Genomic DNA, 23,515 nt, shown 5'->3' on the forward strand with positions numbered 1-23,515 from the left:
CTGGCAGTCTAACTGGCACTGTCTAATACCAGATACTTTCTGTTGTTTCACTGTTGTGCTGATGAGATCATCAGTAAGGTTTTCAAGCCATTCAAGCCCACAAAAGTACTTCTAGTAGTAGGATAACAGTCATAGAATCACTCTTTACCCCTCACAGCTGTAAAACAAAGGAATGCACTCATATATTAATGTGTGTGATTTTTCAATAAGCGTTAAAAGTTTCCTTTTGCATTTCATTTGTGGCACCACTGCCGTCTGTGCCGCTTTGTATCCGGACGTGTCACGTAGTGTGGTGCAGTGTCTGGGCTTTTCAAAAAGCTGTGAATTCCCTCCTGATTGTTAAAGAGACGACAGCTGTTTCTGGCCCAGCAGGGCCACGCGGGTGTGTTTTGTGTTGATCTCACGGCCTCTTTTATTTGGTGCTATGGGAGTGACGGTGATGGAGGGTGAAGGGGGGGGGTAGAGGTTAGTAAAGGTGAATGCTGAAACTCAGTTATTGCCGTTGTGAGGGTTTTAAACCTTTACAGCTCCTCTGGCATTAAAATTGAGTGTTTGGCCCTGAGATACAGACTCTTGGCACACAAAGTCAAACTAAATTCAAAGCTTTTAAGACTTAAAGAATGCTGGTGCCCAGAAATTTACATGATCAGCCTTATGGGGGAATATGCTCACGTGTAGTACATCATTCTGTCTTTTTACTTGGATTTCTCAATCAGGACTGTATGGAGGAGATCAACCTGTTCAGTGAGAATAAAACCCACCTAAAGCAGCTTGGAGAGCAGCTCATCACAGCCAGCAACAAGACAAAGGAAACAGAGATCAATGACAAGCTGAAGGACGTCAACGACCGCTGGCAACATCTGTTTGATCACATAGAGGCCAGGTAGGAAGCAAGAAGGCATAAAAATGTGCTAAGAAATGTTGCTAGAGATGTTGGAGATTAATTTTATATGAATGAATTTGTGAGTTTATACGTTTTATTGTTGAGTAGTGGTGCTGGTGTTGTAGTGCTAACAAAGTTCGACTCCCAGTCCAACACTTTGTTTAAACTTATATTGACAACTTTGACGCAAGTGCCTAACAGTTTATGCTAAATGTTTTTTTACATCACTCTTTGAACGTCTTAGGTATCATTCAGCCGTTAGCAGTGGGGTTGCCTGCTTATTAAGAGTAGCACAAAAACTGAATATAGAAAATTGACCTAGCCTCTGTGATGTCATATTTTGGCCTCGGTGTTAGCGTTCTGGCTGCAGTCATGTTCTTTTTTTTTTTTAAGCCAAATGCAGCTGTAATTGTATAAGAGGTTGGAGTTACTACTTATCAGAGAATACTAGCAAGTTTGGTTAGAAAGCTTTATATAGAAAGCATAGCAACGCTTAGCCATACACTACATTTTGTTACAAAACTGAAGCAAAAACTTGTTGGATGTCATCTACCAACAGCGGGTTATAATGTTTGTCAGCTTGTTTTATCAAAATGTTCCAAAAGGTAACAGCACAAACATGGTGGAGAAAGGGGGAATGATGGAGACCAAAAACATTTTTTCCAACTAGGCCGTGAACATCCTTTTTAATGTTGTAAAGTTAACATGGGAGTGTCTCAATTTCTGGAACTAGCCTCAAGTTGCCATTTGATGAACTGCACAATATTTCCACATTGGCTTCATTTTGTTTGGCATAATAGCAATCCCTCCACACAGCTTAGTGTGACAGTCCCATCAATCTAATAATGCTGAAAGTCTGATAAAGTATTACTGGGCTTGACAAGCTAATTCAATTCAATTCAATTCAATTCAATTTTATTTATATAGCGCCAAATCACAACAAAAGTCGCCTCAAGGCGCTTCATAGATACAGAGAAAAACCCAACAATCATATGACCCCCTATGAGCAAGCACTTTGGCGACAGTGGGAAGGAAAAACTCCCTTTTAACAGGAAGAAACCTCCGGCAGAACCAGGCTCAGGGAGGGGCGGCCATCTGCTGCGACCGGTTGGGGTGAGAGAACAGAGAACTAACAGTGGGATATCCTGAAGGAACAATAAAACCTTTAGATTGCACTTTTTATATTATTTTTACTCTTGCCTTCTGATATTCTGACATGATGCCATCACTTTTTTCTCTTATGGGAAATCTTACTGGATGTCTTTATGACTGTGTGCAGTATGACTGTTGATCCAAAGCTACAAGAGCAGACCTGAAATGTGACTTGATTTGGAGAGAGAATGCAGTTATTTTCGTTCACATTATGAAGACATGCAGTTAGTGGGGTTAGGCTAATGATCCCAAATTCCCCTTCGACCATCAGGTGTGAATGTTTGTCTGTCTCTCTGTGTTAGCCATGTGACAGACTGGTGGCCTGTCTAGACTATGCTCCACCTCTCATTCTATGGTGACCCTGAACTGGATAAGTAAAAGAAAATGAATGGATGTATTAAATATTGGCTTCTGAAGTGGTTTGTATTTAGATTATCGCTACTTAACAAGTGGTTTTCACAGCTTAAGAATACAACCTGCTGATTATTCCTTTAGTCATCATGCTTCTTTGAATCCTGAAATGTTTCCACAGTTTATGATTCCAGACAGAAAAGTTGACAATCAAACTTTAAAAGTGAAAAAGTAGCTGGATAAAGACAGAAGAGAGAGCTTGAGCTACACTAAAGGACGAGCTGTGCCTGTCCAAGCTGAAAATGGGCAGAAGGTGGGGTACGTTCTGGGCAAGTCACCAGTATTTACCTCGTCACCTGTCACCAGTATTTACCAGTAGGGTTTTTTGTACTCATTTTTCATTATTAAAAACGAAACACATAAGCTGATGTATATATCCGAAAACTATAAATTACATCTCAGAAATTGCCAATTATTTTTATGGTATTTTGCAAGGGATGAAGCGAAATAATTAACTTTGCAGTTTTTGGATTCTGCAGAAGAAACACAAGTCTAAAAGGTTACACACTTGGATACTCCAGTGTCAGCTGATAGCAACACAAGTCTTTATATTTATGTATGTGGTGAGCCTGGAGATAATTATGTGTTCTTTCCACTAACAAGGTTGATCTCAGAAACAAGCGGAGGGTTTTTGACCTTTCTTGTTCTCTACTAGTCACTTTCCCGTAGTCAAGCGGTGCAGTAGTTATTACCAGCTATGGCCTTGCTGTGCAGCAGAATGGATGCAGGTTGGTGGAGTGCACAGCAATTATCAGTACATTTGCACCAAACAACAGGAAAGCGGGTTTAAACCAATGATTGAATGCTGCTGCTCATAATTACCAGTTTAGTGATGGCGAAAGAACTGATTTTTTTCATAAAATGCACCAAGTGAATCAGAGCTAACTAAACTTTTTAAACCCAGATGACCCCATTTTTAAACCCAGGTTGCTGTGTAGTTAACATGGTTGCACTCTTTCCCTTTATCTTATTCACATTTTAATAATATGTTTTATTGAATTTAATATAAATGCAGTGATCCTTAATTCTTCATATCCACTTAAGAAGCTGTTGACTTATGAAGTTTTTTCCCCCCATTTAGTTTGAAGCACTTTTGCATAATCAAGTGGGGTAGAAAATCACCGTGTTTCCGTTTCACAAGGGAAGCAAAATTTATATGTGGTTGATTGCTGCTTTTGTGAGTCGGAGGGTATTTAAATGAAAACCTTTCAACTTTGCCACATCTACCCAGGGCGATTTTTGAGGGGCAGTTAACAATGAGTGGCATCCTATCGATTTGTAGTGTTTATATGTGTGTGAACACGGCGCCAGGTACCAGGCTTCTCCTAGTGCGGTTTGTGTTTTAAGTAGGAAAAACAAACGCAATTAAGAAAGGGGAAATTTAAAGGGTACCTTCCGTGCTTGACCACCTGTGAATGGAGAGCTTTCAGGAAAGTTCAGCTTACAAAGTGATGAATGTTAAAATTAAAGAAAAAATTGATACATTTATTCTACAACTTGGCCTGAGAGAGACTGCACTAAATCCATCTATGTTGTTCATTTAGGGACAAGGGTCTTTATCATGACCGTCAGGCTGTTAGTACAGAGACATACCCTCTTCCACTAACAATAGAATGGAGACTAGAGTTGAGAGGGAGCATGACACACAATAGTGGATTTGCCCTCACTGGTCTCCCCCCCCTTAAGTGACTGACCAGCATAACATTGCTAAGCCCGCTAATGAGCCATTAGTGAGGAAACTGTGCAGTTGTCATATTCCAACTTTTTTTTTCAAGTTTTTGAAAATGTTTGTGTGACACTAGTTACAATTGTTAAAATCTGTACTCGTATCAAAGCTGGGTGAAGTCTGGGTGAAGGTCTCAGTGCAGACCAGTTCTGGCACACCAAAACAGACAAACTGTATACTATTGTTTATCAAAATTTATTTTCACTAGCACTAATGCACCCATAGTTAAGTGGAGTAGTTTAAGATTCTTGTTATACATGTTATTATATCTGCTGCCAAAACCTTTGTAGGATTTGAGGCTGAGGACGAATTGCTGTGAACTGTAATGAGGGGGTAAAACCTTTCTATGCAGATAAATGTAGTCAGTGTCTGCATGCATTTGCCCATTCATGCTGCTTAATATGATAAAGAAGTTCAGCATTTTCATGCCCAGTTTCTTCTTGAAATCACAGGAGCTTGGGTGTGCAAGAAACACAAATTCAGAAATAGGTCTCAACCAAGTTAAAACAATAAGTTTCTGTGAGTGTGGCTATGGACAGAAAATTAAAGACGGGGGGGTAAAAGTAGTTTTATAGACCTGTGGAATTGGTCTTTTCTTGACTTCCCAGTAGTCTAATCCATACAGGACTAAAATATACTTCAGAGTCCTGGCCTGATGAGTTAGTTCTTCTTTGTTGAGCCATCTACTTCGAGGTTGTTTGGTTTCCCTAATTTTTAAATCATAGCAATCCTCCTGGCACTTAACAGTGTACACTACATTACTCTGTTTGTGTCTGGGGACTTGATCCTTGGGCTGGACTAATTTTTGGTGCAGCGAAAAATGGGTCCATTTACTTACTTGGATTGAGCATGCACCAAGACATCCGAGGGACTTCTCCAGTCTCAAAAATTGCATTCACATGAAGCCAAGAAAATATGTAGCTAGAGGTTTATGAAGTGAAGGTTGCGCAAGGGGTGTCGTGTCCGGGTAAATGTGTGGGTAAATGTTAGATAGAAAGAATGTGTGAGACATTGTATAAAGTGTTTTGAATGCTAAAGTAGAACAGAAAAGTGCTATATAAGAACCAGTCCATTTACCATTTACAGCATGCACATTATACAGAGCTGAGTCAGTGGTTGGTCTCATTGGATGGTCCATTGTCAGAGTCCCGCAGGACTCTGTCACATGTTTGGATAAGGGCTGATGAAGTTCCAAGACTAGCTGATTCAGAGTCACTGATGACTGTGGCGTGCCTCTTGCCATTGTCTACATCTCACCCCACCAAGTTACATCAGATGACTGCTGAGGTTTGACTTGCAGAGGGATTAGATGCGCTGATACTGGCCCGCTGCTCGCCTTTGTCCCCCAAAACAAACCGGGTGCTCCGTCACCCGGCCCAGCAGCTGCTGTTTGCTAATGCGAGCCTTTGTCCTGATGGGCGCTCTGCCTCAGGGGCCACCATCCGCTCGCTTTATTGTGCGAATAAGATGCATGCAAGGCAGATGTTTGTTTTCTCTTTAAAAACATTTACCCTGCTCTGTCCAGACACCTCTCCTCCTCACACCTGGTATCTGCACAGATTTACTTCGTGTACTCTCACACAGCGTTTTTGTTTCTCAGATTATAGCACAGTCAAGCCGTTCATTTCAAGTACAGCTTTCACACATTTAGTGCCATGTTGTTTAGTTTATTTATTTCGTTTATACGGACAGAAAGGTTGTCCTTTTATTGCCACTCGGTTCTCTTTTCATGTGGCCATAGACCTGGTTGTCATAGTGATGGTGTTATTGCAACAGGGATTGGTTATGTGTGAAAAACAGACTGTGATATGTAAGATGGAGTCATCTTGGAGTTGATTATTTTATTTATAGGCATGTAATTGCAAATAAGTGAAATGTGAGATTTGCACTTGTGTGTATCCCTTCAACTTCTTCATGCCTGTAATCAATAATCTAAAATGAAATGTTGCAGATCTCAGTTCACTACTCGCATTTTGAGTGTGAACACCTCTAAAGTTGGCCATGTTAACGTTTAAGTCTGCAGGGATTGACTCACTTTTGGAGACTTGTTTGCTTGTGCTGTTCTTTCTTTCTGTGTTTTCTCTTGTGCACCAGGTGGCTCATTTTTATATACAGCTACCAACTTAGAAGTAGTTGGCCAGCTTTGCATGTTCTGTCTCAAGCACACTTCAGATTTACATTTCTGTTCTCATTTTATGACCTTTTTTTTGTTGTCATTCTTCCTTCTGCTCCACCTGTTGTTTTTTTCTAACCTTGATTATTCAAACTTGTAATATATTACTTGTTCTTGGTACTCTGAGCCCGAGGGTGGTGTATTTCAATATAAAGAAGGTGGCAGATGGAAGTTTACCAACCTCGGGTTTCCCGCTGGCTCTGTCTGTGTCGGCCACTATTGGCAGTCTGAGCAACAGTTTACAGCTCCACCTTTAATGAACTTTAATGTCTTTACCTTACAGACGTCTTGAATTGTTTTAGCCTAACTGTGTACTTTTCTACTTCCTCAGTCATGGTCATGACACATTATCCTGAATCTCTGATATTCATGCATATTTATCAAACTCACCGAGACACAGATGGCTTGAATGGTCTCTTATTAAAGTTCAGTTGGTAGATTCTTAGCCACAGAATTAATGCTGGTTTAGCTGTGTCAGTACCCTCTGTGAAAACATGAAAAACAAATTAGTATTAAAATCTATGTTCTCTCAAGTAGTTCTGGATTTGAGAGCTACCCATCAAGCCTGGTTTATTTTCAATTTTTTAGTCCCTTAAATAGATATTTTCAAACATGTGAACTCATAACTAAATATCACATCAAACATCACTCATAAGTAAATATGAAACAAGAAGAGGAAAATTATTAATTCTGTGAATTAAGAGAAATAAAATGAAAAAAAAGAAACAAAAGTTTCAAGAAAGACTGCAAAGCAGAAAAAGTATCTAGAGAAAAATACATTTTAATCAAGCTTGAATATTATTAGTTTTGGAAATTAATTATTTGGGCAATTTCTACAGTTTCCAATGCTGGTTCTTTGTGAGTGTACCTGTCACTGCATCCAGCTGTTTGTAAAAGCTGGAAGAGGAGAAGAGAGGATGGTGAGAGGAGGGGACGGGCGGTCTGTGGAGAAGGCAGGGAGGGGAGGGATGGTGGGTTAGCGCTTGCTAGCAGATGAGCCACCATCATGGAGTAGTCTCCTCACCAGCCTGTAAGTACCTCTCACCCTGATCTGGAGACTTCATCACGCCCCGTCGGACCTGGCGCGTGAGGCTGGAAAAGCGGACGGGTGAAAGGGTGGGGGAGCAGATTGGGTGTTTTGTTATGATAAGGAGACGAAGGTTGAGGAGCAAAGGGGGATGGGCTGAGCTTTGTTGATGCAGGCACGTAGGCAGGCAGGCAGGCAGGCAGACACACGCCGAGTCTTTCAGAGCTAATTCAGTTTAGCTTGGGCTTGCCTCGTGCACGTTTACATTTAAATAAAAGGTTGGACAGCAGATGTGTATTTTTGTGAGGGTATGCAGCGGCATGTTTTTGGTGGTGTTCTCCGCTCCTCTGTCTAGTGCAACATCATCACATATGGTACAGATGTGCAGCCCAGAGCTCACACCTGCACAGAGAAACATAAAAACAAACATGCATCATCAGCTAAATATGGAGCAGGGGAACCCCTGTTCTATCTCTGCTACTGGGGCAGCAACAGCATCCAACATTCCTAGTCTGTGTCTGTATGCAAAGCAGAAAACTTGGTTCTTCCCACTGTTGCCAAGCGCCTCCTCCTAGGGGGCCGTCTGATTGTTGGGCTTTCTGTATTACGGTGTTTATTGCTATATGGATAAAAATGAATAAATTGAATTAAGTCCCATCATAATAACTTACAATTGTTGAAAAATTGTGTTAATAATTAATGTATTTTTTTTAACCCAATTAAAAAATAAAAAACATTACAAATGTGATTAATTAAAGAGCAAAGATCCAGATGTGAGGTATAAATCATTTAAAACATTTATTGAGATAAGCTAAGGTTATATTCATACATCTGCACTGACCAAGAATTGCCAAAAGATTCATGAGTGGGTGTATTGTAAAGAAATCAAAAGCATTCACAAAACCCAGAATAACCCAGAACACCAATCTATCACAGAAGTGATGTGAAACGGCATTCACAATGAAGTCTCATTGATCAGCTATACAATATTTTTTTAGGCCACCTGATCCAAATTCATATCAAATGCAATAATCCAAATAACGTCTTAAAGTCCTCTAAACATTGTCCCCTCAACCTTAAAGCACAATGATAACCAGCATTTAAGAGTGAACGGAGGAAAGAAAAAACATCACCTGTAGCTTTGAGAAAGAGTTTTGAACTTGAAAATTAATAACGATACTTAAAATACTATAATAGTATAATAAGCTATAACATTACTTTTATTTCACTAAAAGTTTTGGCATTCAGGTCGAAGTATAGCATAAACAATCAGAACTGCTCCCAACAAACATAGATGTTTACATCTGCGCTGTAACTGCAATAAGTTAATCAACCGATTCGCACTACAACCTGCTTTGCCTCTTATCTGTAGCTATTTTTATTTAATTTAATAACTGTACAATACTCTCTGTATATAGTAACCACTGTCCTTGATGTAAACATATAAAAATTGTGTACTTCCTGTGTACTGTTTGTTTGTATATCTGTCTTTTTGGCTGCTGTTACAACCAAATTTCCCCTTGTGGGACAATTAAAGGATTATTCTATTCTATTCTATTCTATTCTATTCTAAAATGGCAGAGGCTGTCATTAGGCTCTAAAAGTGTTCCAAATGTTTCTTATTTTTGTGGCACCAAAGAAATGAAAGGCAGTGCATAATATTTTCAGCAAAAGGGAATAAGAAAAACCTTACATACAGCAGATGAACGTCTGTATCCAACACGTACACGAAACTCCAAATGACTAATAATCCTTTAAGTGGTCAGTGATGTCAAACAGCTTAAAGTGGCAACAACCACAATGTCATTATGATTTCAGATTGTCTGCTTTTACTGGACAGAGAACACAGGAGTGATAAATTAAACACTGCTCTTCACTGAGTTTTCCTTCTTGAGGTACTTGGAGCGGTTTGATGTGTTTTTCCAGTAAATTTTTGTTACTGAGAGACATGATCATTAAGAAACTTTCTCTGTCACACAGTTTGTCTGCTGAGTTTATTTTTTCAACTACAAAAATATCTTAACAAAAACTTGTTGTTGGATAGTTGTCTTCATGTCATTCCCCAGTTTTTGTAACCCGCTGATGTCACTAAAAGTCATGTTGTTGTTTTTTTTAATTTGGCGTTGGGCCGGTGTATTGAACAAATATTGAACAAATTCAAAACATACCATAATAGACCCATTTCTGTAATATACTTACATATCTATATTATTGCTAATATATATTGTAATATATCTATATCACTAAAGCACTTCTGGATGGATGCAAACTGCATTTCGTTGCCCTGTACCTGTGCATGTGCAATGACAATAAAGTTGAATTCTATTCTATTCTATTCTATTCTAAATTCCAGGACGTTTGAGGACATTAGGTGCCCCATCCTTGCTATGGCTAAGATAGAAGCTGCAAAAACACATATGACACAACCTTTAACATATTTGTGCTAAGAGCAGTGACAGATCTATAATTAACAGACCACACTCTGGATGTGAGTTCCATCCAAGCCTGCAATTTAGTGAATATTAAGATGTGGAATTTTTTTTTTACTTCTGGTCACATGACGTTGCTGAGTCACCTCTCTCCTCTCTGCGTGTGTTGTGGAATGAACCGATGTAGGTCACTGACCTGAGAGCTGTGCTGGAATGCAGCCGCTCTCTCAGACAACACGCAGCTCTCAGTCAGATGTAGGTCAGCCACCAGCGTGGTTTATAATGGCTCCCGTTGTGTCATTTGTTGGAACGACAGCAGCGCTTCCCACACAAAGTTAAAACCTGCCACAGTGCTAATGTGTGACATGGGGCTGAACGTAGCGTTCACAATGGCAGGTTGATGGGTGTTTGCTCAGCATCCTTAGTGTCCTAATTCAGTTTTTTGTCTCCTCAAATGGCATGACGAAAACAAAACCTTGTGTTACACACTTGAGACAAACAGAAAAACAAATGCATGCATTATTTAAAGAGCTGGTGTATGTAAGACTTGCAGATTTTGACTTCAGATGCAGGCTGCTGCTTGCTAAAGCTGTTTACATGTATTATGTTCCTTTAAGCTATATAACATACCTGTAGCTTTAGGCAGAGAGCCACAAATGGGGCACAGAAGTCAGAAACTGACTGGGGGAATTTTTTGAAGGTTTTTTTACCCTTTCTGGTGATCTGTGACCAGCTAAACTCCAGTGACAACTGTTCTAATGTGATACATCTTTCCTCGACAGGGTGAGGAAGCTGAAAGAGACGCTGGTGACGGTGCAGCAGCTTGATAAGAACATGAGCAACCTGCGGACGTGGCTGTCCCGTATTGAGACAGAGCTAGCCAAGCCGGTGGTCTACAGCACCTGCCACAGTGATGAGATTCAGAGGAAACTAGCTGAACAGCAGGTGGGCAAAGATGGAAGGACTTGTGTGAGATGCATTACGTTATGAAAGTGTGTATTTTTAAAGATTCAGTCAAAACCTATAAAGTCCTGCAAGACCAGGAAATTAAAGATCTAAGATTTCATTTCAAGATCTACATGAAGTACCTCTTAATAACTAATATAATCTCTAAGAAGAAGAGAACAGTTGGCACAATGCTGTGTGACAACTGGAGTGATTATTTCTTTGATTGTTTGGTATTTAAAGCCAATCGCCTCCCACAGCCATGTGAAAAAGGAAGATCTCATGAAAGGTGAGCAAATCACCTTTTATGGTTTCTTTGTGGAAGAAAAACAAGAGCTCTCTGTACAAATCTACTGAACTCGGACACCTTCAAGGTAAAAAAAGGAAAAAGGGGCACGTAAAGTGCTATTTTAGAAATGCACGAGGTAGAATTAGGACTCCACTGTGAGGGGAGACATTGCGTCTGGTTTTAAACCCTTTATGTTATGGCCACCCTGTGGTGGTCCAAAGCATACTAACATAAGAGTGAATAATGAGCGCTGCAAAGTAAAATCTCAGCAAGGCTCTGCTAAGAGAGGAGTTTGTGAAGGAGACAGCTGTCACGCTGGGCTGAGAGATGGTAAATGCGCTGAGAGGCAGAGCTCATGAGGAGGTCCAAAAAAAGGTAAATGGACTTTAGCCTGTTACTCCATTTGTCATCTGCCATATAGCAGTACTTTAAGAAACGGCTAAAAGTTCCAGGTCTTAGAGCAAAGATGGGTGGAAGGGTTCAGAGGGAGAAATATTCAGACAAGATGAAATAGTTTTTATGTCTTGGGTAGAGTTGCCTGTTTGCCTCTCGGGTTTTGGAAAAATCTCATATAGATATGCACGTTTGATAGTAAGGATGAGATCAGGTGACAGTGGTTGTTGAACCTGTGGTTCATTTTGCATTTTTTTATCACTGGATTAAACATTTAAATGCACACGTATATAGCATTAAATGTGACAAATGGGCACATTCCCTTTAAACCCACAATGTGTTTATTCTTGTTTTAAAAAAGGTTTAGGGTACGTTGGTCAAAATATGTGAATTTGCTAAAGTCAGACCACATTATCAGCAAGCACAGTAATGTTTTAAAAGAACAGAATAACCCAGACCTACCTTGATTAAATGCATGAATAGAATACAACATAGTGTTTATTTATTTATAGTGTTTATTTTGTAAAAGAGTAAACACCAACCCTACAGCACTTTTTGGCAGGGCTTTTTTAAATTGTTCATTCTGTATTCTGTCATGTATGCAATTTTTGGTTACTGTGAAGGTATGTAGGTACACGCGTTAAACAAATGCAAACAGAGAACATAACATCGCATTTGAAACATTTTGAAAGTTTTTTTTACAAAAACCTTTAGATGTTAACAAGGGTTCAGTGAGCTTGTCCCACCCATTAAGCAGGAGGTACATATACACACACACGCATATATATTATTGTTTCCATTTTATATAACTGCAACTCTTTCAGCTTTACCACATTATTTTAGAAATAAGTACTAAAACTCAGTGATCAGCCTTTCCCTTAAAAGCTGGGCCCCACAAACTGGTTGACATGAGCCACTTCTTCTGTGAGAAACTCAACATTTTCTGAACTTTTGAAAGTGCTCTACTCTGCCACAAGCATGTCAGCCTGAGTGCTCCTTACTTTTTTGGGGTCTAAAATGCGACTGACTGCTACGAAGTAACTGAACTTGTCAGCACTGCTAGTAACCCAAGAGTTTGGAGAATTTTCTTTCTTTTTTTTATGATGGATTTGGGGGTCAAAGCAAGCTCAGATGTGTTCATTTGACAAGTTAACAGTGAAAGGGGTTCAATTGCACTAATTTCTTAAATCACTGAATATCTCTAGCTAATGATTTTTCTCCACTCAGAATTTTACAGATCTGTGCAGTTCAGGGGAAAAGACACACTTAGAATCTGCAAAACAAATTGGACTCCAGCTTTCTGTCTAAATCTGGACAGGGAAGTGTCTGAAGAAATAGAGCTCATATCTGATGAAAGAAATGGTGGCAGTTGTAAAGGAGTGAAATGGAGACAGATGACAGGCAAAATGAAAGGAGACGAATTCAAATCGGCGTGGCGATGTGGAGAGCCTTAAAGAAATGGGACTTCTCCCGTTCCTCAGAAAAAGGCTGCAGGTCTCTCCATTAGCAGATGAGGGATGGCTGAAATGACTCCTGTGTGGATAGGCACTTTAAGCTTTCACTGGTCACCATGGCAACCTAGAGAGTGGTAACTTTGAACAAACAAGAGGCATAAAAAGTGGTGTCCAGCCCCAGTGAAGGAGCTCTCGCTGTCTCTCTCTCATGCTTACACACACACACACACACACACACACACACACACACACACACACACACACACACACACACACACACACTGGGAAAAAGCAAAAATGATGAAAAAACTAAGAATATAACACCAAGGGCCAAAACGAACAGCACCCAGGAATCATGCTGTGCTGTGTCTACAGATTGCAGGCCTCAAAACAAACCAGAAAAATACAGAGTTTGGGTTTTCTAGAAGAGGAGAAAGTTAAAGAAAAAGGTTTTTTGTCTTTTGTTTTTTCTGTGCCGGTTGGCATGCAGGATCTGCAACGGGACATCGAGCAGCACACAGAGAGCGTGGCCTCGGTGCTGACGCTGTGCGACGTCCTGCTCCACGATGCCGATGCCTGCGGCAGTGACTCGGAGAACGACTCGATCCAGCAGACCACCCTCAGCCTGGACCGCCGCTGGAGAAACATCTGTGCCATGTCCATGGAGAGGAGGATGAGGTGAGCAGCCAGGAAGGGTTGAAGATTGTGTACTGATTCTTTAGTTTACAGTGGTTGGGGGGGTCTTACACCTTCCAGAGCTCGGGCTACTGTGATTAGAAGTTAACATGTGCCTTTTCTGCCCTCAGAATTGAGGAAACGTGGCGTCTCTGGTGTAAGTTCCTCGATGACTACTCTCGCTTTGAACACTGGCTGAAGACGGCAGAACTGACAGCAGCCAGCCCCGACTCCGCCGACGTCCTCTACACCAGCGCCAAGGAGGAACTCAAGAAGTTTGAGGTCAGCAGATTATTTTGCTCTCTGTTTGGGTAGACCTAAATAATTGGGATTTCTGTGCATTCTGATATTAGCACTACAGGAAAAGCCAGGGGTATGTTCAAATGTAAAAAGGTCAGCTCATTCATTAAAAAAAGGAAAGGAAATTAAAAACTCCCTTTTAAAAAGAAGAAGCCGGTAGCACCAGGCAGCCACTTGCTGTGATGGGTTAGGGGTGAGGGAAGGGAGACAGGACAGCATGAATGTCTGGTCCAGAGGGAAAAAGGTTCAGCAACTAGCTGTTAAATTGCCTTGTTCTCAATTTTTGTTTTTCTTTCTAATTTTATATTTCCCTTGAATCAGCAGACACCAAAGACACATCAAACACAGTTTTAAGTGCTCAGGTGTCCTGTTGCGCTGTGACTCACTGGTGACCTTTGGTGCGCCGGTCTAGATTAGAAGCACAGATTAGTGTCTGGTAATCTGGACTTTGCTGAAATGCTTTCATTTCTACAGCAACAGGGAACCAGTGTATATAGTGGTGTTTAGAAAATACCAGCGACCTACATTATGTATCCTGGCTGTCAGTGACATATTATGGAAGCTGTGGAGTGTCATTATTAAAGATGGAAATCAGCTGTGGGTTGTATTTATAAAGAAAAAAACTTTCACACAGCCTTATAACCATTGCTCACATTTCTGTTGTGGAATCAACAAAATTTGCTTTAACAACTTTCTGTAAGTGACTAGTTGTTCACTAGTTCTTTGTTTTCTGGGGATTTTTTCTTAACGTAATCTTCAACACGGCTATGTTAACATATACATCAAAGCATTTGCACTCTATTAAAGCCCCTGCTCCAGCTTGAAGTGTTCTTCTCATTGACACTCATGTGTGACTTTCAGGCATTCCAGCGGCAGGTTCATGAGCGCCTGACTCAGCTGGAGCTGGTCAACAAACAGTACCGCCGTCTGGCCCGAGAGAACCGCACCGACGCTGCCAGCAAACTTAAGGTCATGGTCCACGAGGGGAACCAGCGGTGGGACAGCCTGCAGAGGAGGGTCGCTGCCGTGCTCCGCAGACTGAAGGTGAGAAATGAGGTCGGAGGTCAGGACTGGCTTGAAGGTACCTTAGGAAAGCTACTCTGTTAGAAGCAAGAGTGACTGTAAAATTAAAAAAATAAATAGATATACATACATATATATATTTATATATAAACAGAAATCAAACATTGTTGTGTTTCAGGCATTATCAGATGATCTGTGTAGTATCTCCCTGCTCCACGCTAAGCTGTCAGGATTTAGGTCACCTCTCAGACGGTGACAGGGCACATGGCATCATGTTGGCAGGGAGGCGTTTTCCTCATGCCATGTGCTTCTGAACAGATGGAGATGTTTTTGTTGCTTTATGGAGATGCCTTGTAATCAAAGAATTCCGCTGCCAATTGCCAATAAGGCACGTGCAGCGGCAAGAGCTCTCACAAAATCAGATTTTCTGCTACATTATGGGCTACATTATTGGGAAATGATTAATACAAAAAACACAAGTGTAGAGAGTCTGTAACCATAACTGTGCAGATGGGTTCTGTATCACAAGTTTGCATCACAGTAGTTGTTACTAAGGTTGGGCGATATGTAAAGTTTTTCAAACTGACAATCGTTAGTCCAGTAAATGACGATATATTTGCACAGGTGACTTTTTGATGGGCGGAGCAATGTAATCATGCATGGACTGAGTTGCGCATTTAGAAGGAGGGAATATTTTACCTTCTTTTCTTGTTTGTTTCAGTATTAATATAGCTCTTTTTTGCATCATTCATTCATTTATTTGAGATTCGCCAAATTGCACAAAAGACTTTATGTCTGAGATTGTTTTTTAATGTTCGCTGGAAGACACATTTTGATTTTTAACTTACTTTTTATATAATTTTGTATTTGTTGTTTGGTTGAGTGTGTAAGTCAGATAAACACTGGAACAGCCTGTAAACACGGTTATAGTGGAAAAAAGAAGCCAGTTTCCCTTTCTTTTCCTCCCCATCTCCCCACATAGGCTACTGCCTTTCTGTCTTTCTGTTAAGAGTTTGAGTAATTGAATCACTGCATTTGGGCGCACTCTGAGGAGGGTGCGTTAGTTCGCAGATAGAAGAGGGTACCGTTAAAACAGCGCTATTATTTTTTCTGTTGACTGTTTCTCTTAGCTTCAACATTATTAACAAACTTACTCATGGGCAAATAAATAAATCGCTCTTTTAAAAACGATTGGTGAAAGGCTCAACCTATCAACAATCACCCAACCTAATGTGAAACTACACTTACACAGCAAGTTGATATCTGGATCACATAAGCCGGCAATATTTGTAGCACACAGTTTATGGCATCAAAGGAATATACTAAAAGTAATATTTCTGTCCTATTCAGTATTTTACGTCTCAAAGAGAAGACTTTGAGGGAACTCGTGAGGGGATCCTCGTTTGGCTGACTGAAATGGACCTTCAGCTCACCAATGTAGAGCACTTCTCAGAGAGCGATATCGAAGAGAAAATGAGAGAGCTAAACGTGAGTATTTCCCTACTGATGTTGCGCTGTAACATTATCCTGTTTACGTATTGATGGACTGGCTGGGTCTCTCACTGGCTGAAATATTTTCATACCGTCGTGTTATTTACCTCTGCAGGGTTTTCAGCAGGAGATTACCCTGAACACCAACAAAATCGATGCCCTGATCGTATTTGGGGAGAACCTGATCCAGAAGAGTGCTCCTCTGGATGCTGTGCTTATTGAGGATGAGCTGGAGGAGCTCCACTCCTACTGCCAGGAGGTGTTTGGCAGAGTGGCTCGCTTCCATCACCGCCTAGTCAATAGACGTCCGGTTAGTAGTATAAATGACTCAGAAACAATAAAAAAGCTGGAGTTTTCTCAGACTGGCTGTACCTGTAAACTGCTGCTCTGAGAATGAATGGGATAAAAGCATTTGTTTTTGTTTTGTTTTTTTAATCTGAGGACATGCTTCATTTTTTAAAATATGTGTCTACCTCACAGACATTAACTTCAAGAGACATTTGTCATCTTATTTATCAGGGTTTTTTTTTTCCAACCTGCAGGTTCTGGAGGAGGAGGAGAGGGAGATGTCAGACCGAGACACAGACCGAGACGATTCACCCGATTTGACCCCGTCCTGGATGGCGGAGAGGAGAAGGAAGGAGGTGGATATAGCAGTGGGAGGAGTTTCGGGTGGACCACAGGTGATGTGCCACCTCCTGGTACCCCCTATAGAGCGATCAGGAAGAGAGACCCCCCTCAGTGTGGATTCCATCCCCCTAGAGTGGGATCACACAGTCGACGTGGGGGGGTCATCATCCCATGAGGACGACGAGGATGGCACCTTCTTCAGCGCTCTGTCAGGTTAGCTTCGTGTCAGGACTTTAGGCTCATGGGTTAAGTTGTGTTATATAGCATTCTGTATTAATTCTTCAGATGAAAAAAGCTGAAAAAAATCCTTATGCAGATGTTTTTGATATTCCTGTAACACCTTTAACACCTTTGCAGATCTCCATATCCTCAGCTGTGAGACTTTAACCTCCACTGTTTCTTACAGACATGAAGGTCACAGAGAATTCAGAGTCGTTTTTTAAAGTGACTGCCAGTGCAGTGAAAGCAGCCTCGGGTAGGCGCTCTGCCTCCTGCATGTGTCTGCTTTGCTATGCATTTTTTTTCAACTAGCATCTTGCTTTCACCTTTTTTAATCTTTTCTCTTATTTCACCCCATTTCCACCATGAGTCACAAATGTGGCTGCGCACGGCCGCAAATTATCATTCACTTTGAAATGTTTGGTTTAGTTTGGTTAGCGATTGAAGATCATGAGACCTGCATGATACTGCAAGTCGGTTGTGTGTGTTTCTTCAATCCATTTGTGGTTTATTCATTTGGTTTATGCACGGTGAACCTTTTCATGCATGTGTCGGAGGGCTGGTGAAAGGAGCTGTCTTTCCATCATTACTCTTGTCACTGAAGTTTTTATTTTAAATTTAACAGTCACTGTTTTCTCCTCTCGGTCTCCTCAGTGAAGTCAGTGACTGACATGCCGAGCTGGCATCTGCCTGGCTCCCCGGAGAGGAAACAGCTTCCTCGAGATATCATCCAAGCCCTGAGCTCTTTCCCTACACATACAACTGGCACTCCCTTCCATCAGCAGGGCTATGTACGTACAAACACACGATCCTTATTGGGTCCACAGTCAAGTCCAAAATAAACACAATAGAAATGGTACACTATGATAGATTTTTGAAGACTTTTTATCATCTTTCATATTTCTAAGAATAAAACACATAGGCATAAGAATGCAGAGTGCTTCCTTTTTTCTTTTTTTTTAACCAGTGTAACGACTCAAACTGATTGTGTGTGTATCTGTGTGTTCAGGTGAAGCTAATGTCAGAGTGCAGTGGCAGCATCGACAGCGTGAAGAGGGTCAAACTCATGCTGAACGATGAGGAGGAGCTGGAGGATGCAGGCCTGACCAGCAGCACGGCCAGCAAGCATACCAGCACGGGTACGCAGACAGAGATAACCGCAGGTGCGAGAGGTCTCACTCTGTTTGAAACATGTAACAGTAGGGATCATGCTGGAGGTCCTGAAGGCAAGTCGGAAAACACATTTTCAGAAAATCCACACACTAAAATACAGGACACTGCTTTGTGTAGCCCAGGAAAAAGATAACAAAAATTTACTAACATGGACTCAAACTCCAAATGTGCCTTTGTTGATAATGGAGCAAGGAAATAGACCAGAGGCTGCCAAAGCTCTTGGGTCTGGCAGATCCACCTGAGACGTCTTTGAAAAAAAGAGGACATAAAAGGGGGATGGATAGTGGAGTACAGAAATCTTGAACAGATCCGTGTGTGTGGCAAGTAGCATTTATACACATACTCATCCCTCTTCCTTGTTTCCTCAGGTGTTATCGAGCGCTGGGAGCTGCTACAAGCACAAAAAAACGCAGCGGACATCAAGCAGGACCTGGAACAGTGGCAGAAGCTTAACTCTGACCTGTCTGATGTCACTTCCTGGCTTGGCAGGGTGCTGCCAGAGCTGGAGAGGCTGCAGAGAATAGCACCGTCCACCAGCATCCGAGACATCGAGGTCAACATCAGGAAACTCAAGGTAACAACCAATCTGAGAGCAGGAGGACGTTCGCGGAAGAAAAATAGGCAAATAAAAAGTGAAACCTTGGGATATTTTCCTAGGATGGGCATAGCCGAAGTGTATACGCTGCTCAAAAAACATGAAAGGAACATTTAGAAAACAAAAATGTTGGATGGCTGCATATATGGACTGACTAATGTGATAGGAACAAAAGGACGCCACATCATTTGATGGGGCCGAAAATTATAAACCCACAGAGGGCTGAATTCAAATGGACCGTGAAAATCAAAATGAAAAAATGACAAAGCACGCTAGTCCATTCTGCAGAAATTTCATTGCAGCAACTCAGAAATGCTACTCAACAGTTTGCTTGGTCCCCATGTGCTTTTATGCACGCCTCATGGACGGTGTCCTGGGGGATTTCCTCCCAAATCTGGACACTCTGAGGTGTAACCTGGCAGCATCAGATGAACCAAAACATAATGTCCAGGAGGTATTCTATTGAATTTAGGTGAGCGTCGAGGCCAGTCAGTGGTATAAATTACTTCATGCTCCAACTCCAAGGCTGGGGGAACCTAGGACTCACTGCACCAGTGTAGAGTCTGACAAGGTGTTCATCCCAATACCTGGGAATCAAGGTGCTGTTGCCTGTTACAGGCAGCGTAATTTTCTTCTTGACTTCTTCAGACCATGTCACATGTGCTCAGGGTGGACCTGCTCTTGTTCTGTGCTGCTCATCTGTGAAAAGCACAGGGTGGGTTGCCAATTTTGGTATTCTATGGCAAATGGCTCATCCTGTTACTCCTTGCACAGAAACAGATATCAGTCCCGCTGATGGATTAAGGACCTTCTATGGCTCTGTCCAGCTCTCCTAGTCTCCTGCCTGTCTCCGGGAATCTCTTCCATACTCTTGAGACTGTGATGGGAGACACAGCAAACCTTCTGGCAATGTCACGTATTGATGTGCCGTCATAGAGGAGTTGGACTACCTGTGTAACCTCTGTAAGGTCCAGGTATCTCCTGATGCTAACAGCAATGACGCTCACCTTAGCCAAATTCAAAACTACTGAAAAAACAGTACGAAAAGATCAGAGTGCACCTTTTTTAAATTTCATTAACACCAAAGTAGCTGAAACTGATTAGCAACCTCCTCTGCTACTTAACTGACCAGATCATATCCCAAAAGTTTAACTGACTTGCTGCTGATTAGATTGAGTAGACTATATACTTCAGATCAAACCACATCTAAAGTGACATTGTTTCTCCTCCTGCTCTCCTCTTCCTTATTAAAAAAAGAAATAAATAAATTAGGTAATATTTGATTTTTCCTGTGCTAACTTCAGTTTTATTGGATTATAAGCTAATATTATTGAATATATAGCATGTTAAAGATGTATGTTTTTTCATGATGAACTTATTGTCAATTATCTTTTAAAGAAGTGTTAATTTATTCAGCGTGGATAAAGACAAGATTAGAGGAAAAATCTTATAGATGTGTTAACAAAAAGAGCTGTTTTTGGTGAGAAATTAGAATTCCAGCAGTTGCATGGTAAGAGCTCTGCTCTTTGTTTTTTTTTTTTCCTGATTTAGATGTTAAAAAAATCTTCCATTTTAAATGACATTGACAAGACTGGAAATAACGTGTGAAGACTGAAAGTAGATGAGTTGTCATGTCATTTGTCCTACTGAAGAGAATGGGCTGGAGGATGTTCATTTATTTTGTATAGTTTAACTGCAATTTTAGCAGGATTATATCAAATAAAACTGCATGCAGCCTTTCCTTGTGCTCACTCCACCCAACTTTACTTTTTCTTCTGATTAACAACCGTTTGGGGAAATACAAGTCACAATGCAGAATAATCAAAGTCAAATGAAAGGAATGTCAGCACAGTAGATTTTGGAACACTTCATCTGTCGTTTGTCTAAAATTAATGTTTTGGGGGGGGGGTTCTGCTAAGGAGATGCAGAAGATTTTCAACAGCTACAAGTGTCTGATGATCTCCATCAACCTGAGCACCCGTCACTTCCTGCGTGGCGACAGCACCGAGCTGCACGAGCAGCAGGAGGCCCTGGACTCAGCCAATCACAGCTGGACTCAGGCCTGCAGCGGCCTGGAGAGCTGGGAGAGGAGCCTGCACTCTGCTGTCATGCAGTGTCAGGTCAGACATAGAGACACCTCCTGAACATTTACCCCATAGAGTTCAAAATAGTAGGAGTGATTCACAAAATGTGATTTGACCTGAATTGCTCTCCTCTTATTCAGGAATTTCACGAGACGCTACACTCGCTGCTGCTGTGGCTCGCTCAGGCTGAGGACAAACTCCGCACAGTGAACGTCAACGACCGCTCGCACTCTGCACTCCTGCAGCACAGAGACACGCTCACAGTGAGACAAACTATAGTCTTTTTAGTCTTGCCTTGCACTAACATCATGTTGACTCTAATAGTCTGGATCTGACAAATATTCACTAAAATTTGTAGATATGGTTGCTGCAATTTCATCGTTGTTTTATACAGGAGACACCTATTCACTTACTCACACGTTGTCAAAACATGACATTCTTCCTGATTGGCATAATAGGTTAAATATACTTGAATGTTTTATGGAAAGCTGCAGTGATTGGTGTAAGTAACATAGAGCCTATGGAGTCTCAGCTGATGTCTTAATACTGCCCTCTCTGTCGTCACCTGCTGCAGGCTCTGCAGGAGGAGCTGCGTGGCCGGCAACGGCGGGTTTCATCACTGCAGGCAATCTCCTCCCAACTTCTCCTGGAGGCCACTGGAGAGGACAGTGTAGAGGCCAAAGAGAAGGTCCACGTCATCAGCAACAAGCTGCATCTCCTGCTACGGCAGGTGGCTGCAGACCTGCGTACACTGCAGGGAACACTGGTAGGTCCATCTTCCTCTCATAATCTCTGTCATGATATAAAGCAGCGGTGTCAAATAAAAGTCCTAAGGACCAGAAATGGCCTGGCAAAGAATCCAATTGGACCCACAGACACATGAAGGACTGTAGAGAGTTTGACATTTTACCTGTATTGTCATAAATTTCACTACTTTTCCTTTTCCTATTGGTTAAACCTCCCATTACCATAGAAACAAGGACAATGAAAGATTTTGTTTCACTTGTCCAGCTGTATGTGGCCCACAATGTAACTTGATATAGAGCTATAGTTTATGTGGCTGTGCAAAAACCATCAAAAAAATCAGTTTTTCTGTTTGTGAACATTAAAGTCAAATACAGTTAGGCCCATAAATATTTGGACAGAGACAACCTTTTTGTAATATTGGCGCTGTACAATAGTTAAATTTGACGCAGTTTTAAATGAAACAACTCAACAACAAAGTCTGAAGTGCAAACTTTCAGCTTTAATTCGGTGGGTCGAACAAAAAGATTAAAATGTGAGGAACTAAAGCATTTTTAACACAATCCCTTCATTTCAGCGGTTTAAAAGTAATCTGACAAATTAAATACCTGAAAATAAATGTTCATATCTAATACTTAGTTGAAAACCCTTTGCTGGCTGTAAATAAAACTATGATCCGAAGGTGCACCTGCAGATTTTTCTGCCTTCTAGCTCATTGTTGCAGCTTTTAAACTCAGCTATGAGGATAACACTTTATGGGTCTGCAGCTTCTAAATGATCCCTTCCAAGATGTTTCCCAGAAAAAGACTGTAATTTAGAACGATTCATGGAGGAAAAGGAGCCGGTGTTGAGTTGATCCACTTCCATTAAATTATTTTTGAGTGTAATTCAGATCATATTTTGGTGCACAGCAGTCCAGCTGTAGAGTGGGAATTTCTGGCATGTACTTGCAAGGAGCAAGGGAGAAAACAAACCACCATTCAAGGGTCAATCATTCAAATATATAGAAGTCATTTATGTATTATTGGGTCTACCTTACAATATAAAGCGCCTGAAGCGACTGTTGTTGTGATTTGGCGCTGTATAAATAAAATTGAATTGAAAAGTGCATGCTCTAATAGCAGTGCCTTTAAACGTGAGTTTTGCCCTCACTGAACTCTGTACTCACATCTGTTCAAACACAAATCTGGGGGAAATGCAAAAATGTGCAGCCGTCTGCTGCTCAACATTCCTCAAAGCCGATCATCTGTCAATGCTCTGAACTCGTGACTTAGAGCTGGTTTGATGAGTCTTGTCTCACTGTCTCAGGAAACCTGCTACACCAGTTCTGAAGTAGAAAGCATCGGTCTGGGAAAGCTCAGCTCACCGCTTCTGCAACAGGTACACCTTGGTGTTTTACCTTTAATTTAGACTGTTCAGAAGCTGCATTAAAATAGAGTAAAATTGAACATGTATCTCAGAACATGATCATTTTAGCAGTGTGATGTGTTCAATGCTCAGTAAATAAATAAGTAAAATTCATCCACTGAACATCCACCATATTAATAACTGTATTTTTCACTGCATACTCTCCACATTTGAACCAGTCTAGAGTACATTTGGTACACAGGAACATTTTGGTAATTTGGCCAGCAGGGGTGCCACGGACACAGCCACACACAAAATTACTTTTTTCTATTTTTAATCTGTTCTGAAAATG

At 41.2% G+C, this 23,515-nt stretch overlaps 1 protein-coding gene across 8 annotated transcripts in view; it reads left to right on the forward strand.

The window, feature by feature from the left end:
- Positions 1–23,515, forward strand: part of syne2b (spectrin repeat containing, nuclear envelope 2b) — a 124,322-nt gene that overhangs the window by 95,963 nt on the left and 4,844 nt on the right. For 5 of the 8 annotated variants that reach the window (XM_084914302.1, XM_084914304.1, XM_084914308.1 and 2 more), the window contains 16 exons: positions 717–883; positions 10,584–10,746; positions 13,373–13,560; positions 13,689–13,839; positions 14,719–14,901; positions 16,231–16,368; positions 16,487–16,681; positions 16,914–17,214; positions 17,408–17,476; positions 17,875–18,011; positions 18,230–18,359; positions 18,762–18,967; positions 20,908–21,108; positions 21,213–21,335; positions 21,647–21,838; positions 23,125–23,196. In XM_084914302.1, coding sequence (XP_084770428.1) covers positions 717–883; positions 10,584–10,746; positions 13,373–13,560; positions 13,689–13,839; positions 14,719–14,901; positions 16,231–16,368; positions 16,487–16,681; positions 16,914–17,214; positions 17,408–17,476; positions 17,875–18,011; positions 18,230–18,359; positions 18,762–18,967; positions 20,908–21,108; positions 21,213–21,335; positions 21,647–21,838; positions 23,125–23,196 — 2,616 coding nt within the window. The remainder of the gene's footprint in view (positions 1–716; positions 884–10,583; positions 10,747–13,372; positions 13,561–13,688; positions 13,840–14,718; positions 14,902–16,230; positions 16,369–16,486; positions 16,682–16,913; positions 17,215–17,407; positions 17,477–17,874; positions 18,012–18,229; positions 18,360–18,761; positions 18,968–20,907; positions 21,109–21,212; positions 21,336–21,646; positions 21,839–23,124; positions 23,197–23,515) is intronic. The other 3 variants (XM_084914306.1, XM_084914305.1, XM_084914309.1) reach the window with 3 other exon arrangements.

This window comes from Perissodus microlepis, chromosome 19, assembly GCF_051167445.1.
Source record: "Perissodus microlepis isolate ML-2025 ecotype Zambia chromosome 19, ASM5116744v1, whole genome shotgun sequence".
NCBI classification, from domain to species: Eukaryota; Metazoa; Chordata; class Actinopteri; order Cichliformes; family Cichlidae; genus Perissodus; species Perissodus microlepis.